This window comes from Scylla paramamosain, chromosome 29 (assembly GCF_035594125.1).
Source record: "Scylla paramamosain isolate STU-SP2022 chromosome 29, ASM3559412v1, whole genome shotgun sequence".
NCBI classification, from domain to species: domain Eukaryota; kingdom Metazoa; phylum Arthropoda; class Malacostraca; order Decapoda; family Portunidae; genus Scylla; species Scylla paramamosain.
Genome location: NC_087179.1, coordinates 17,291,313 through 17,306,996, shown reverse-complemented (window position 1 = coordinate 17,306,996; position 15,684 = coordinate 17,291,313). Strand labels below are relative to the sequence as shown.

The 15,684-nt window shown below is 43.6% G+C and overlaps 1 protein-coding gene across 3 annotated transcripts; it reads right to left on the bottom strand.

The window, feature by feature from the left end:
* Positions 1–14: 14 nt before the first annotated feature.
* On the bottom strand, positions 15–15,073 carry LOC135115462 (transportin-3-like). Of its 3 annotated transcripts, none has more exons than XR_010275997.1 (17): positions 14,618–15,073; positions 12,501–12,596; positions 11,916–12,081; positions 11,015–11,193; positions 10,328–10,497; positions 9,604–9,771; positions 9,312–9,432; positions 8,699–8,845; positions 7,605–7,810; positions 7,072–7,276; positions 6,373–6,600; positions 5,483–5,617; positions 5,101–5,241; positions 4,157–4,368; positions 3,419–3,512; positions 2,634–2,991; positions 15–2,263 (listed from the first exon to the last, which is right to left on the bottom strand). XR_010275997.1 is itself a non-coding variant. In XM_064032283.1 (17 exons), exons 1-17 carry the CDS (start codon positions 14,732–14,734, stop codon positions 2,069–2,071), a joined length of 2,790 nt encoding a protein of 929 aa, XP_063888353.1. In that variant the 5' UTR covers positions 14,735–15,073; the 3' UTR covers positions 15–2,068. The 3 variants fall into 3 exon arrangements, 1 of the variants encoding a protein (XP_063888353.1); XM_064032283.1 differs by having other exon boundaries at positions 2,634–2,843; XR_010275998.1 differs by having other exon boundaries at positions 773–2,263; positions 2,634–3,072.
* Between the last annotated feature and the right edge of the window lie 611 nt (positions 15,074–15,684).

Genomic DNA, 15,684 nt, shown 5'->3' with positions numbered 1-15,684 from the left:
AATAATAATCCATATAATACAAAGTAATTATGACTGTATTTATCTTAACAAAACAAATATGCCAGCCACATACGGGTGGGGAATGACCTTGGCGGTATGGAGTTGGGGTGGAGAGATGGAGGAGTGGAAATAAAAAAATCTCCTCTGTCCAGGTCCTCTCCCTCACATCTCACTGCTGTGCCAACCACTTCCATCTTGAGCAGGGGACTGCCTTGCAAGCTGAGGCCTTGACCTCACCACACTGACCTACTTACATGTGCACTTCTTTACAGATTAGTTTTCTCCACTGGTTAGGGCATGGTGTTAACTTAACAGGGTAAAAGGCCCAGTCAAAAAGTACTTTCCCCTTGACATGGCAAGTTTCACACATTCAGGAGACATATAATTTGGAAAACCATCATCATCATCATCATCATCATCATCATCATCATAATAATAATAATAATAAAAAAGTCTAAATGCAACTTCTTGAGTGTGTGAAAGGTGTCATGTCTGAGATTCACCTGTGAAATGGTGCCTCAAGACAACAGAACACAGTACAGCATCCTGACTGCTGGCCACACAACAGCTGGCTGGTGAGGAGTGACTGGAGGGGAGAAGAGTAAGCTTGGACTAGAAGCATCATCCAGTAATTTATGGGAAAATGGATACTGTGTAACATGTAACCCACAGAGGTCAAGGGATGATCCGATGTTTTCAACACTTTGCCTGAGGAATTCCATTTGTTAATATATAAGATGTGATTACATCCAAGTTTGATACAAACACAAAATTATTATTTATAGTCTTATTTTCAGAATAACTGACGAGGACGAAAAATACTGAACAGCAATTATTTAATACATAGCAACATCGTATGACAAAATTTTAATGACTTTTACTTTATCCATCAAAAACATGCCATTATATTTGGCATCAATCAATCAATAAATGTCAGTTATTGTCCATGCTATGACTCTAAAGAAAGGAGATAGTTATAGGAAACAATAATTACTCATCAAATGTCCATTATAAGCAAAATAAAAAATCTAAAATATACTTCACTGATTCTGTTGGCAAGTGGTAGTGGTGCAGACTGCAGCACTAAAATATCAGATAAACAGCTTAGTGTTCTTAACAAGGAGAAAATAACCCGCACTGTAATATCAACACATCTTCAGACAAATGTTTGCTCCACTGTGATGGCAAAAATGTTAACCAAGGGCCAAGGGGATTTCTTATGATAGAAGTTATCTCCAGTGTTGACAACTGGGAGAGCCGTGGCAGCAGCAACCTCACTATCACAAGAGGGAAGCAGGGACCAGCAGAGGGACTCAGCAGGAACCTCTACGTGGGTCATGACTCCTGGCCACATGCAGAATAAAAATATAAAACACAATCTACAATTTATACAAGTCTGTCCAGTGCAACATTTATACTTGCAAGTTGAGTAGCTAAAACGTTTACTCTCAAAATTACTCTGCACCCTGACCAGTGCCCCAGAAAGTCTAGCAAGATGAGGTGTTTACTTCCGCAGGGACTCACAGACCTCAAGCCTCCCACACTCACAGCCTAACAAAATTGTAAAATTTTGAGTGATTATTGTAGAGCTTCACAAAGAAACATAACTAAGAAAACTTAGTTCACAGTTAATAAAAAGCAATAAATTCAACGGAAAAAAAAAAAAAAAAAAAAGGCAAAATGAATACCAATCACATATCAAGGTAAAAATTTGATTTCTACGACGTGAAGGTGTGGAGACGTGGTGAGCGACTGAGGCAGGCATTGCAATCATCCCACCAGGGGAGAAAAGACGGAAAATTTGATTGACAACTATCCCAGGAGCTTGGAAATTCCCAGAAGTTAAAAATAGAGCAGATTTTAATAGCTGTCACTTCAAGATTCTCTAATGGGAGAATCACAGACAATGAGACGGCCCATGGCGCACCACCCCAGGCCAGCAGGACAGGCAGGTCACGGGCTGCCCAGGGGCATGGCATGATGCACTCACATCACGCCACACCTCTGTTGTCCTTGCTGCAAGTGGTCAGCTCCCGGGGCGGCGGCCTCACCTAGCTGGCCTGTCGTGTCAGCTGAAAAACCTAGAGAAATCAACAAGGGCGCGGGTGATTTCTTTAGTGCGTTCGGCCTGCGTCACAGCTTTGTGGAATTCAGCCAGCTCAGTAGCACTAACAGCCTCCACCCCGCCGGCATTCTTGGTTGGAAGCACCTTCAGCTTTGCCTCCAGCCACACACAGAACTTTGGACGGTCGTATTGCATAATCTGAGACAAGAAAAGAGAGTTACAAGAAAAATCTACCAAGATAGGAGAAGAGAGAGATACATGGGAAAACAGCCACACACAACTTTGGACATTGCATTGCATAATCTGTCAAGAGAAAAAAAAAGGTTCCAATAAAAATCTAACAAGATAAAAGGAAGAGAAAAACAACTGGAACAAAAGCCTAACCAGATCATAAACTTCAGACAAACTTTTGCTCCACTGTGATGGCAAAAGTGTTATGGTAGAAGTTATCTCCAGTGTTGACAAACTTGGAGCAGTGGCAATGACAAATACAGGAGGAACAAACACCTGACTGGACACAAGGAAAGGGGATAGAGGAAAACAAACAGTACCTTACATGCCACCTTACCTGGAAGAAAGTTTCGGCAACATCATGGTGCATGTACTGAGGGAGGATGAACACGGCAGCCGTCACAAGGTTCCCTACCAGGTTCTCTCCGTGAGTTTTGAAGATCTCCGTCACCAGAGTCCTCCGGGTTTCGAAGTCAGGACGGTCCTCGCGTTTCCTCCCGGCTTCGATGAGATCTTGGAAGAACTTGAGCACCGCCGAGTTGGCCTCCTGTGTGCGGGGTGGGGAGGAGAGGTGATGATGAAGCGAGGGGAGTGGTGGTGGTGGAGGAGGAGGAGGTGGTGGTGGTGGTGGTGGTGGTGGTGGAGGTGGTGGTGGTGAGTGGGGTCCAGGGGTGACGAGTTGGTGGAGCCGGCAGCTGACCACGGGAAGTAACTCATGAATAAAGGATGGAAGGCGTGCGGTGGTCTGGTGGTGCAGTGTGTGTGTGTACAAACCTCTGTGAACAGGTGTGAAAAACAATGAATACTCCAGTCCTTTAGACGTTGAGAGGACAAAAACGCAATATTTAATAAAAAAAAAACGGACCATGGCTAAAAAAATGCCACAAGAGGAAAATTAAAGTCTTGATTAATCAAAACTTGGGAGAGAATGACACAGTACACAGCACAAGCCAAGGATGACAGTTACAAAGGAATAACAAACTGCCACCACCATTATCACCACTTAGCTTACGTAACAACAATACTATAGATGGTACTTACCTCTACACAACTTGCCCCAACACACACACACACACACACACACACACAACAGGCAAGGGTGAGGGAATGAGAAGACCCTACCTTATGATCCAGCATGCAGGCTTGAATACCACATTCCAGGATGGTGTTGACAGCTGAGCACTGCAGGAAGGGCACCGGTGCTCTCTGCAGGAACCTGGACCGGGGGAGATAACACCAATCATTCCTCAATACACTGGAACAATTCATGCAGCCCAGCACTCCATGATAGCTTCAACATTTTAACTGAAACACATTCACTTCACAATTATTTCACCAAAAGGGTTGCTTGTCCAGCAGTTACTGATCAGAATAAGAAACAGCATATAGATATGATATAGAACCTCACAAATTATTAAGTATTCTAAGCTTGAGAGAACCTTACAATTCACACAACCAATACCATCACCAGGGAATGTTTTCTGAGCCACTGTAAAACCTGAGCAGAACATTAGACTAATAAGCTTACACTATGTATCACCTCTGCTTGTTTCTAAGACAGAACATTAATAAATATAACCTCAATACAACACTTTATAACATTTTATGACAATATACTTCCCAACTTCCCATGAGATAATTCTTCAAAGCTATTCCACACTTATATCCTTTTAAGCTCAAGAAGAGATTACATTCTTTCTATTACCATCCCTACTACTGCTTTGTCTCTGGTACTTCCTTAGTGGGGAATGTCAATCTAGTACACAGACAGACTTGTTTCTCCCTTTCCTCCTGCCACAAAACCAACTATCACCCACCCATTTCTCCTGCTACACCAACAGTCCAGTGACTACCACCTACCTGGCACACAGCCTAAACCAGTCATCCACAGTGTCAGGGTGGTCGCGGAAGCCATTGGGCTGTGTGAGCAGGTTGAAGGTGGGCTGTGTGAAGGCCTCCAACATAGCTAGCAGGCCTCCGACACAGCCTGCCTCGCTGGCATACTCATCCACCAAAATGCTACCCAGGTACAAGAAGCAGCTGTGTCCATGGGAGACGTACAGCCCCACAATCTGCGCCACAGGGAGGAGGAACAGTTAGCAAGGGAAGAATACATGGAAAGGACAGGTTACAAGATAAGCACTGGAGGTAAATGAGGAGCTGGGAAGACTGATATAGAATTAACAAAGTATAACGTGGAAGAGAAGGAAGTAGGTAGCTGCATATAAAACATCAGTAATAATGATATGTGGCATTTTCAGAATTGTAAAACCAGCTACCACTTGGCAATATGAGAACAATAAAAAGAGTGCCAATGACCTCCCTTGCTAGACAACTCACAACATGACATCAGCACTTACAAAGAAAATAGAATAGTGATAAGAAGCCCGAGCACCAGGCCATGACATTGGTGACAAAGAAGGAAAATGAGAGTACAGTTGCACCTTCCACCCCACAACACAACACGAGTCGGTAAGAAGGCAGACAGTACGTGGTAATAATGACACTAATCGGTAACAAATAAACAACAATCCTTCAGAGTAATAAATCAGTACCAAGCAATAATACCAATACATATCAAAACACCACAGTAATACAGTGATGGTAACAATATAATATCACGCAGAATATGATACTGGATCCACACACAGTAACTTCATAACATCATTGGGTTCAAGACACTTATCCTGTAATTTTGTTTCTTTTTGGCCTCTTTAAGGACTTGCACTCAGCGGGCCTAAAAAAAAAAACAGCAAAAAGGTCACAACAACCAAGGAAACCAGCACAAGAAGCCCCAGACGTACCTGTTCGACGAGAGGGGAGAGGAGGGGCGCAGACTGCTGGTGAACACAGCGAACAGCAAAGCGCAAGCAGCGACAGCAGTGCTCCATTACCCGTAGGTCACTGCTGTACTTCTGGAAGGTCAGCGACAGAGTGGGCCACACCTGCAAGGAAGAGTGGAGAGAGGATTTAGGCCCGCATTCAGAAACACTTTGCTCTCTCGCCACAACTGTTTTCAAAGGCCACTGAGATGATGAGCCATGTTTTCAAGTGTTTCTTCTGTTAATAATGTAGAAATCTTGTTAATCTGTCACTAGAACCATAAAAATACATCTTTAAAAAACCTGTCTGACTTCACTGCAGACAAATAAGAGCTGCCTTTGGGACCTCCAGCCTGCCACTCACCTCCATCACCACCTCCTGGCAGGGGTGCTGCTCCCCATTCTGCACAGTGGGGTTCACGTTGCGGAAGATGGCGGCAAGGCGGTCCAGCCACACCACTGGATCATTCTTGGTGTTCTTTTCTGGTGGAACATTCTCCTGAAGGAAAAAAGAAACAGGACAAAGGTGAACTAACAGTGGATCATCCTTTGTATTCCCTAGTGAAAGTGCTCAACTAGGAATTGTCTATCTACCTTTATATCAGGACAGCAATCCCATAACTGGTGGCCCAGACAAGGCACCACGCACTCACATGCACATCATTCATATTCTCATCCCCATTGGCCTGTGGTATGAAGGGACACTCCCAGAGGCCACCACACTACATCCCCAAGTGGAACACCAGGACGAAAGATCAAGCAAGGGTAAGTGTTCAACAAATGGAGTGCCAGCATCAGTGAAGCACAACAGCCCTCACTTCACAACAGATACAAATGTACACTGAACTAGGAAGAGGCTAAGAGTTTGAGCATGCCTGCCACTCATGATGTCTGCCTCATTTCCACACATTTCACTGAACTTGTACCATGTCTGTGTGACTCAGGCCAAACCATCAAGAAGGGCATTGATAAAGTAAGAAGTTCTCATCAATTGATAATGCCCAAAAATGGTAAAAATACAACAAACACACTCAGTAAATAACATACTGGGCTCATAAAAATCATCCTCTGATAATGCCAGGAATTAGAACATAAAAACAAGAAATAAGGAAAGCTGTAAGAAGCCATCAAGCCTACACGTGGCAGTCCCTATATGAATCATACCTACCTAATTCCACCTATCATCCCCATCCATGAATCTGGAATTGGTACAAAATATACACAGTAAACAATCCTCTATCAACAGTCTCCCACCTCGATCAGCTTCCCAAGGCTGGTGATCTGAAGATGGCAGAGTTGCCGCATGTCGTCCTTGATGCGGGAGCGAGGAAGGCGCCCCAGGATAGAGGCGACCCCCTTGAGGAGCCCCACCACGGCCTCATTGCTGATGCTGAAGGAATCCAGGGAGGCAATGATCTGCATGAGGCCATCAAAGTGCTGCTCAATGTGGTCCCGACAACTCTGGCAGATGGCGTCCAGGGCCTGAAGGGGAGGGCAGGAGAAGGAGGTTTAGCAATGCACATCAGGCAGGTTCTTAAGTGTTTCTTCTATTAATAACATAAAAATTTCATTAATCTGTCACTAAAACCATAAAAGCACCCTCAGAAACTCATGTCACTTCACATTGAGTACTTTCAAAGGCCAAAGATATGATTAGGTGGGTTCTTGAGACTGTTTCTACTGTTAATAACAAAGAAACCTTGTTAACCTGTCACTGGAATTGTAAAACCCTTAGATACTGAGGTCACTTTACCATGACTACTTTCAAAAGCCATAAAGGTGTTTAGCCAAGTTCTCAAGAGTGCTTCTACTGTTAATAACACAGAAATCTTGTTAATCTGTCACTGGAACTGTAAAAACACCTTTAGAAACCCGTGTCAATTCAACTAAAGCCTTTTCAAAGTAGTGGAGGTGCAATGCAGATGTGTTTCAGCATGGTCATCTGCCACACACCTTAGCTGAGACGGTGGCCAGATGCTTGTTGTGGAGCCGCTGCGTGAGGAACTGCAGCACGTGGGGCAGGAAGTTCGGGTGGCAGGCGATCCACTCATTGAGCTCTGCCATCAGCTGAACAGAGGTGAAGGCCACTTGTAGGTGCACATCCTCTGGCTGGTTCAGCACTCCCTCCAGGATGGGCGGCACCACCTCATTCTCCTCCCTGCGGGCAAAGGTAGTTGTGGTAGTGTATGACTTCTATATACCTATTACTACAACCCCTAATATTCTCCTCCTTTTGGTCAATAGTGGTGGTGGAAGGCTTGTAGGGATGACTTCAAAATATCTCACTTCTGATTGTTTATAAATTTACTAAGACTATTACTACAACTCTGGTCAAAAGTGGAGGTGCTGGTGGGTTTATCGGAATAACTTCATCATGCCACATTACTGATCAGTTACAGATTAAATGGTTAGGCTATTACAACAACTCCTAGTGACAAATTTCATCTCACAAACGTGCTATTTTCAAACCAAGGCACAAAACTTACGGTATGAGGTTCTTGGCCACACTCTGCATGATGAAGAGAGCTGCCTCCATAAGGTTCCAGTTCTTTGCCACATCTGGCGCCTGGAGAACATGTGCCATCTGCTGGAAACATAGCTTGGAGCCACAGATGAACACAACATCCTTGATCAGCTCCTGCACACGCTCCCGGAACTCATAGAAGTCGTCCTGCTGCGCCAAGATGGTGTCCTGTGCAGCGGGTGTGAGGTTAAGATTATAAAGCCTCTTAACTGTTCAACAATATCTACTTATCTAAATACAAGGCTGGCAATCACACACAGGATGGCCCAGATAAGGTAATGCACACACACACACACACACACACACTTAGCCCAAACAGCCCCCAGTTGAAATGGACAGTTGTGCACCTCCACACTACACCCTAAGAGTAAAAAAAAAAAAAAAAAAAAAAAAAAAAAAAAAAATTACTAGTGGTAAGATGGTGAAGTCTCAAAAAACTGTTCAAGAATCATACAATAACACATTTACCAGGAGTGAAATGATCAAGCCTCAAAACTCTTCAACAATAACACACTAACATTTACAATCTGATTTTTTTTCCTTCCAATGACTTACTAAATCTTAATAAATTACAGATTATTCTCGTTTTTTTTTCTTTTTCTTTTGTGGATTCATTTGACTTAAACTGAACAACCCTGATGCATAGTAAATAAAAAAAATAAATAAATAAATAAAATAAAAAACAGACATAATACCTACGTGAACAGTTTACCTTGCGCAAATGGATTCTTTGCAGTCAGGGAAGTAAGAAACAATAATGAATGGCAGAACAGAAACGAAAAAAAAACAAGGCAAACTTACACAGTCTGGATCCATCTGACAGTATTGAAGGAAACAAACAAACGTAAAAAACGAAAAGATTAATGTCACCAAGATTTGACAGAGAAAACAAAGCAACAAAAACACAACATACACCATTATTACCAAGAGAAAACTTAAAAAAACAAACATAACATGACAACAACATGACCAAACACAATAAAACAAAACTGAGGAGACACAGTGGGAGATCAGAGGCAAAGTACAAAGGCAGGAGGTGAAAGGGGGCATACTTACATGATCTGGCTCCATCTGGCAGTGTCGGTAGAGCGCCTCTATGAGTCTCTCCACGTAAGGCTTAAACTGCTCATTGACATTATCACAGTTCTTCTTGTAGAGCACCTCAGATAGCTTGTACCAGAAATTAAAGGTGATTTCTGCCACCTGAAGAAGACAAGGATGGGTAATTATTAGTGTGCACTGTGATGTATGTTACAGTAGTAGTAGTAGTAGTAGTAGTAGTAGTTTATTTACAAATTTACAAAAAAAATCAAATAAAAAAAATAAATAAATAAAAAAAATGCAGATACAAAACACTACATACAGAGTTAGAAAAAGGGCAAAGGAAAATCAATAATAGCCTAATTTTGTCCAAGTGAAAGCAATGCAAGCAAACACTGTACTAGAACACTCAATGGCCACCAATCTGCACCAATCTTAGCCTTAAATTGTCGGTACTTCATGCACACACTGGCACAGCTCACACAAATATGTTTTTTTCATTAACAAGTCTCCAATAAATAATAGCAGTAATTCATTCCCTTTTCTTAACTTTTCTGGTGATCTCTCATGTATCATCTATCCTTGTGTGTGTGTGTGTGTGTGTGTGTGTGTATGAGCCAAGACCCACCTCCCAGTCATGATGGCCAATGCAGGTGAGGAGGAGATGAAGGACCTGCAGGGAGCCTAGACCTTGCCCTGGCTGCTCCACCATCACCTCCACCAGTGTCTCCCCCAGTTCAGAGAAGATCCTGTAAGTGCAATACATCCAGTTAGTGATTTACTTAAGCAAGGGAAAGTTAGGGTGAGATTTCCTTCACCTGCCTCTGTTCACCTTCAAGACAGGTATCTGAAGCTCAACCTAACTCCATTATCTGCTTGGGTAAAGAAGGCAGTGATAGCAATAAGTACTATTATCCTACCTGGCATAATTGGTGATGGCATTGATGTCCTCCAGAGCCACAGCCAGGTGGTAAGCGTTGCCCATCTGCAGCACTCCAGCAAACAGGGTCTCTGCTAAGGGCTGGATCCTCTCTGCTTCTAGCATGATCATTGCTGAACACACACAGTCTGTTGCAATCTCATGTAACCTGAGGGCAGAGGAAGGTGTGAAGGAATGGGGGAAGGAATGGAAGGACTTGTGAAGGAAATGAACAAAGAACAATGGGGCTGTGGTGCAAATATAAGGAAAGACTTGCAAAGAAATTAAGGAAATGACAATGGGCCTGAGGTGCAAATAGGAGGAAGAATATATGTGAGGGAACTGATGAAAGAATAATGGGTCCATGATGCAAAATGATGGAAGGATGTGTGATGAAACAGAAAAATAATGGAGACGTAGTACAAAAAGATGGGGTGAAGGAACTGGTGAAAGAATGAATGACACGACATGTGAAGGAAGTGAGGAAAGACCTACGGGACTGTGAAGCAAAGGGGTGGAAGGATGCATGAAATAACTAAAGAAAGAATAAGCAAAGTATGAAGGCAAAAAGGTATGAAGATGTATGAGGGGAATAAAGAAAAAATAAAATAACAAACTTGAACCAAAACACTTAAGAAGACACACAAGGGAACGAGGGAAAGAATGACAGAACAGACACAAAATGGACAACAAACTCACACTACACCAACACAACACATACACACCTGGGGGCCACCTGCGGATTGCCAACAACGGTAAGGATGTCATCCACGAGGCAGGTGTTGAGGAGTAGCACCCAGTTCTGCGAGTGGATGTTGAACCAAGAGGCAAGGCAGCGGAGAGCCTTCAGGTGGGTGCTCTCCTTGGTGGCGCCTTCACTTACAACCACCAGATGCTGCAGGGAACAACAAGGTGTCAGAGGAAAACAAAAACTGATGAGAGAGAGAGAGAGAGATGGGGAGAATATAAAAGAGGCAAACACACAGTAGGAAGGGAGAAGAAGCTGGGTTGGGGATCTACTAAACCCATCTTGTCTTATTCTCCAAGTGGCAATGGAAATTCACAGATGAAACACCGTGATATGAAATTTAAGTACCTCTTAAATTAATAACATTCACTAAGTCAGCCTCCTCTCACAGTACAACCAACCATCACTCACCAAGGCCTTAGTGACATTAGGAACCCGAGAATGGAAGCATTTATCAATCTGAACATAACTTGAATGAATGACTAACTGACTGAATGAACGACAAACACTGAGTCACCCTCCTCCCACACTACAACCAGCCACCACTCACCAGGAAGCAATGTCAAGAACTTGAGAGAGGAAATATTCATCAATTCGAACATAACTTGAATAACACCCAAAACTAAGTCAGCCTCTTGCCTCACTACAGCCACCAATCACTCACCAGGATCTTAGTGATGTTAGGAACTTGGGAGTGGAAGTATTCATCCAGCTGCTTGCGTCGGTTGAGTCCGAGGCGGAGCTGACGTGAGTGCAGCTCCTCCGGCAGGGCGATGAGTACTTCCAGTAAGGGGACCAAGTTGGGCTTGGAGGATTCCGGCCCAAACTGAGTAATGAGGTCACCTGTGGGTAACACAATGGTGGGAGTTGTCAATACTGTTAGTGGTGTTCATTGTGGGGTATGAAAGTGTGTGGTCCTGTTGTTGCTGTGTTGCTATAAATCAGTTAACTAAATTGCTGTTGTTAATGCAAGAATATAAGAAAATCAGGGTAGCTGCAAGATGCCATCAGGCCTACACATGGCAGTCCCTGTAAAAAACATGCCTATTTCTGCCTATCATCCATAAATTTGTCTAATCTTTACATTAAATTTTATTACATAGATCAATTTACCTGATTCAATTGTGGTAAAGCAAATCACTGCACCACACACAATAAGAGTACACTTAAGAAGTACTTGCCAGTAACCTGCTACACTACACAATACAATACAACCCTGCCAACTCCACTAACTGTCAAGAAACTCTGATATCTAAATTATTCCAACACATTAAGAAATACAACTCTGAATTACCTAAACAAAATTAAATGTAACATAATTACCTACAACACTTAAAAAACAGAATACCAAAAATCTTTCATCCATTTTTCTGGTAAATTCTGGAACTCTCTGCCTGCTTCTGTATTTCCTCCTTCCTATGACTTCAGCTCTTTTATGGGGGAGATTTCAAGACACTTCCTCTAATTCTGGATGACCCTTCTGACTTTCTTTTCTTTTTTTTTTTTCGCTCTTTTTGTTGGCCTTGACCAGTGCCCCTCTTACACACACACACACCAATACCTACCTATTGGGTCACTCCAGGAGGCCATGTGGAGTGCCAGGTCGGCCAGTGCCACACATAGCTGCGTGGCGATGCCCTGGTAGGTGTGCTCTGTGATGTGACTCATGTGTTCCAGCATGGAGGCGCGCAGGGACGCATGCGCCTCCACTGGGAGCTCCCCGAAGTATAGCTGTCAGGGAATGCAGGGGAAGGGAGATTAGACAGAGTTAGATGGTCATCACACCAACACAGATGAAGGAGGAAGAGTAAGTGGAGAAAGTGATACAAATAGAAGTTAGACAGTGTTAGACAACCATCACACCAGCAGAGGAGGAGAGTATATGGTACAAACAGAGGTATGAGAATATAAAGGAAGAAAAGACATGGAGAGATAAACACAGGAGGAGAAGAAAAAGGATGGTGAAGGTGTATGACAAGGGAAATCAGGAAGAAGACATGGAAGAGAGAAGAGAAAGAGAAAGACTGTCGCACAAGTATAAGAAATAGAAAAAAAAAAAAAAAAATGAGGAAAATAAGACAAGAAAAGAAAAAAGAAATTAAAGAGAGATGATGATGAGGAAGAGGAGGAGGATAATTTCCTGCACCTACCTGTATCTTGGTGCGGAGAGTCTGCGCCGCAAAGAAACAGGAGTTGCCATCGTGCTTGAGGTGAAGGAGCTGGTCAGCCACTTTCCAAGCTTGTACCTGAGATGAGAACAAGGGGGGTGAGTCCAGGTGAAGGGTGGAGGAGTGGAGGGTACAAGTGAAGGGGGGAAAACATACGGTGTTAATGTATGTGAAATATGAAACCAGGATTCATAAGGTAAGGTTTAGGTTAGTCCTGGATCTCCCCTGAGGTACAGAAGTCTAGGCATTAAAATCTGAGTAGCAAATCATGTATCTATCTAGCTATCTATATACCAGGCCAGTAATCCCACACTGTTGCACACACATCATTCACACTCTTAGCCCCATCAGCCCACAGTGGAGAGTGACAGTCTCGAGGAGCAGACAAAGAAAAACACCTAATAACAATGATAATAATGACCATGATGATGATGATGATGATGATGATGATGATGACAATGATATAAACAAATTAATCAGAGAGAACAGCAGAATAAGTCAAAGTTGTAACAGACAAATAAACACATACTGGCTAAACTAAATACCTATTACAGATTATTTTAGGCCTAAGGTGGATGAGAACAACAGCAAACACCTGCAATGACACCTTAAGAAATTAATGAGCACCATAACCGTCTTAATCCTAAAGGCAACCTAATCTAATCTAATCAAACAGCGGTTCCAGTAGATAACTTTTGAACCACTCACTGAAGGAACCGAGTGATGTAACACGTGGCAGTCAAGCTCCGAGACTCTCCACACCCTTGCAATACCAATATGACTCTCACAATGCATAAACACTTGGCTTCAATATGTTAAATACTGACAATGGTAAATATTAAGAGGCATGGGACTCTGTTTCCTATTTTTTTTTTCGGCTCCTATTCCATGTAGTGTTGGGGACCTGGTGGGAGAGCGGTGTCTTCAGGTGGGGAAGGCTAAAATAGAGCCAAACACCGCCTCTTATCACCAAAAAATAAATAGGAAGCTGCCTACTACTGCTGCGGCTTGTTGTTGTGACGGCCGCTATGTTCTTGATCTTGCTGTTGCTGCTAAACTTAAGTAAACCTAGCTAAACCTAACCTAGCTAACCCTAACCTGATTAAACCTAACCCAACTAAACTGGAAAACACGAAACAGAGCCGCAGCAGTAACAGGCAGCTTACTATTTATTTTTGATGATGAGACAGTATTTGGCTCTATTTAAGCTTTCACCGACCGAAAACCCCACTTTCCCACCAGGTCCGCAACACTGTAGGAAGAGGCCCCCATGAAAAAATAGCAAATACAGCCACATGCCTCTTCTTAATATTTACCCAGATAACACATGCCTTTAATAAACCCCTTGATAACGATACACAGTGAAGGGTCCCATACACAAATCTAAGCAGGTACTCCTCACACTACTCTATACAGCTCTCTCACAATACATAACACTCGGTCTACCATATTTCCTCGAGTACAGGTTGATATCACGTGTAGGTCAACCACCTGTGTGAGGAGCAGCAACCCCTACCACCTAACCTAGCAAGAACTTTGAAGTGCTGTGCTAGAAATGGAAGTTATAGTATTAATTCACCATATATTATTGGAGAGAGAGAGAGAGAGAGAGAGAGAGAGAGAGAGAGAGAGAGAGAGAGAGAGAGAGAGAGAGAGAGAGAGAGAGAGAGAGAGAGAGAGAGAGAGGAACATGTCTATCTCTTTCTACCCCTTCACTCTCTCTATCCCTGTCTCTTCCCCTTCTCTCTACCTCCTATCTCTCTCTTAGCCCTTAGCCCATGCACCCCACGCAGAACCCCATCACTTCCTATACCCTAACCCATCACCCCATACATTGCCATCTCCCACCTCCCTTTCATGAGTACCCATCACCCCACATACCCCACACAGAAACACCCCCATGCCACATTCCTCCCCTAAATCCCTCTGCCGGAGTTCAGAATCCCTTGACCCATGCCCCCTGAGGTAATGACCCTTTACAACCTAACCCGGTGACCCCATGCAGGAAAACACCCACTCCAATAAGGACTCCTGTGCCCTTAGCCCCCCACACCCATGCTGCCTCCTGAACCCCCCAGCCCACGCCGCCGAGGACTCACCGATCGCTGCAGCTGTCCAAGCCAACGAGACGCCTGGTCATGCTTCTGTCTGTCTTGGACCTGAGCATCGTAGAGCGTCCCGATAGCCGCCAACACCTCGCTGACATCCACCTCCATCTTACCATAATCCCGGGGTGAGGCAGGGCCCACCACCGCCACGCTCACGCCCCCACGCACACTACAGGTAAATAAATAAAGCAGCACTCGCTAGCGGCCTCAGGAAGGACTGCACCTTGACGCCATGGCAGTAAACAAGCCTCTTTTCTCGCTTTTAATGCCTGCCGCGTCTCCGAGCAAGGGTTCAAGTGCTAGCCCGGCATGGCGGCGATGTGCTGTGTGTGTGGTGGCAATGTGGGGTGTCCGTGGGGATTATGAGGGGCAGGAAAAGGTAGGTGTCCTGTACCCGCCGCCACTCACAACCGTCCTCGCCTCTGCCGCTCACTGTTGCCACACTGGGCCGCCACCCCTGCCATCTCTCCCTGCACCCTCATTTCTTTTCCCCTTCTCTTTCTTTCCTTCTGTACTGTCCTTGTTTCTTTAATTTTTCCTTTTTTTCTTGTATTTCTTTATTTCTTATTTATTTATTTACCGTTTTTTTTTCTCTTGTGCCTCCCACACCTTTGCCGCGCCTCACTTCTTTTCTTATTTTCACTTTCTTTTCTCACTGTCTTCTTGTCTTTCTCTCTTTCTTTTTTGAAAGAAAGAAAATAGAAACCTGGATGGATATATACAGATAGATAGGATGGATAAAATATTGGGTGCCATTGCAAAGGCTATACCACGACTTCATCTAATGCTGGTTATAACTATTTGGAAACTAATATATTGAGGAGACAAAAAGAAGAATACATTTTTTTTTTTGTTAATAAGGGAAAAGAAAAGAAAGAGAAAGAAAAAATGACCGAGTACCGTTTGAAAGGCGACACTCTCGAACTTATTTCCTGGGATAGACACGTTATTATCTTTTATTCACTATTCACAACAAATGCAGTGAACGATACAGTACATTAAAAACAGTTCACTAACAATAGATGCTATGACATGGTAAAAGTAAGTCTGTCAGAAGC

Bases quoted from the DNA above. Each gene is read 5' to 3' on its own strand.
- LOC135115462 (XM_064032283.1), bottom strand. From the start codon at position 14,734: ATGGAGGTGGATGTCAGCGAGGTGTTGGCGGCTATCGGGACGCTCTAC. The intron at 10,498-11,014 runs GTGAGTGATTGG...TGTTCCCTGCAG, and splicing joins CTAACATCACTAAGATCCTG to CATCTGGTGGTTGTAAGTGA. The intron at 9,772-10,327 runs GTGTGTATGTGT...CTCTGCCCTCAG, and splicing joins AATCCGCAGGTGGCCCCCAG to GTTACATGAGATTGCAACAG.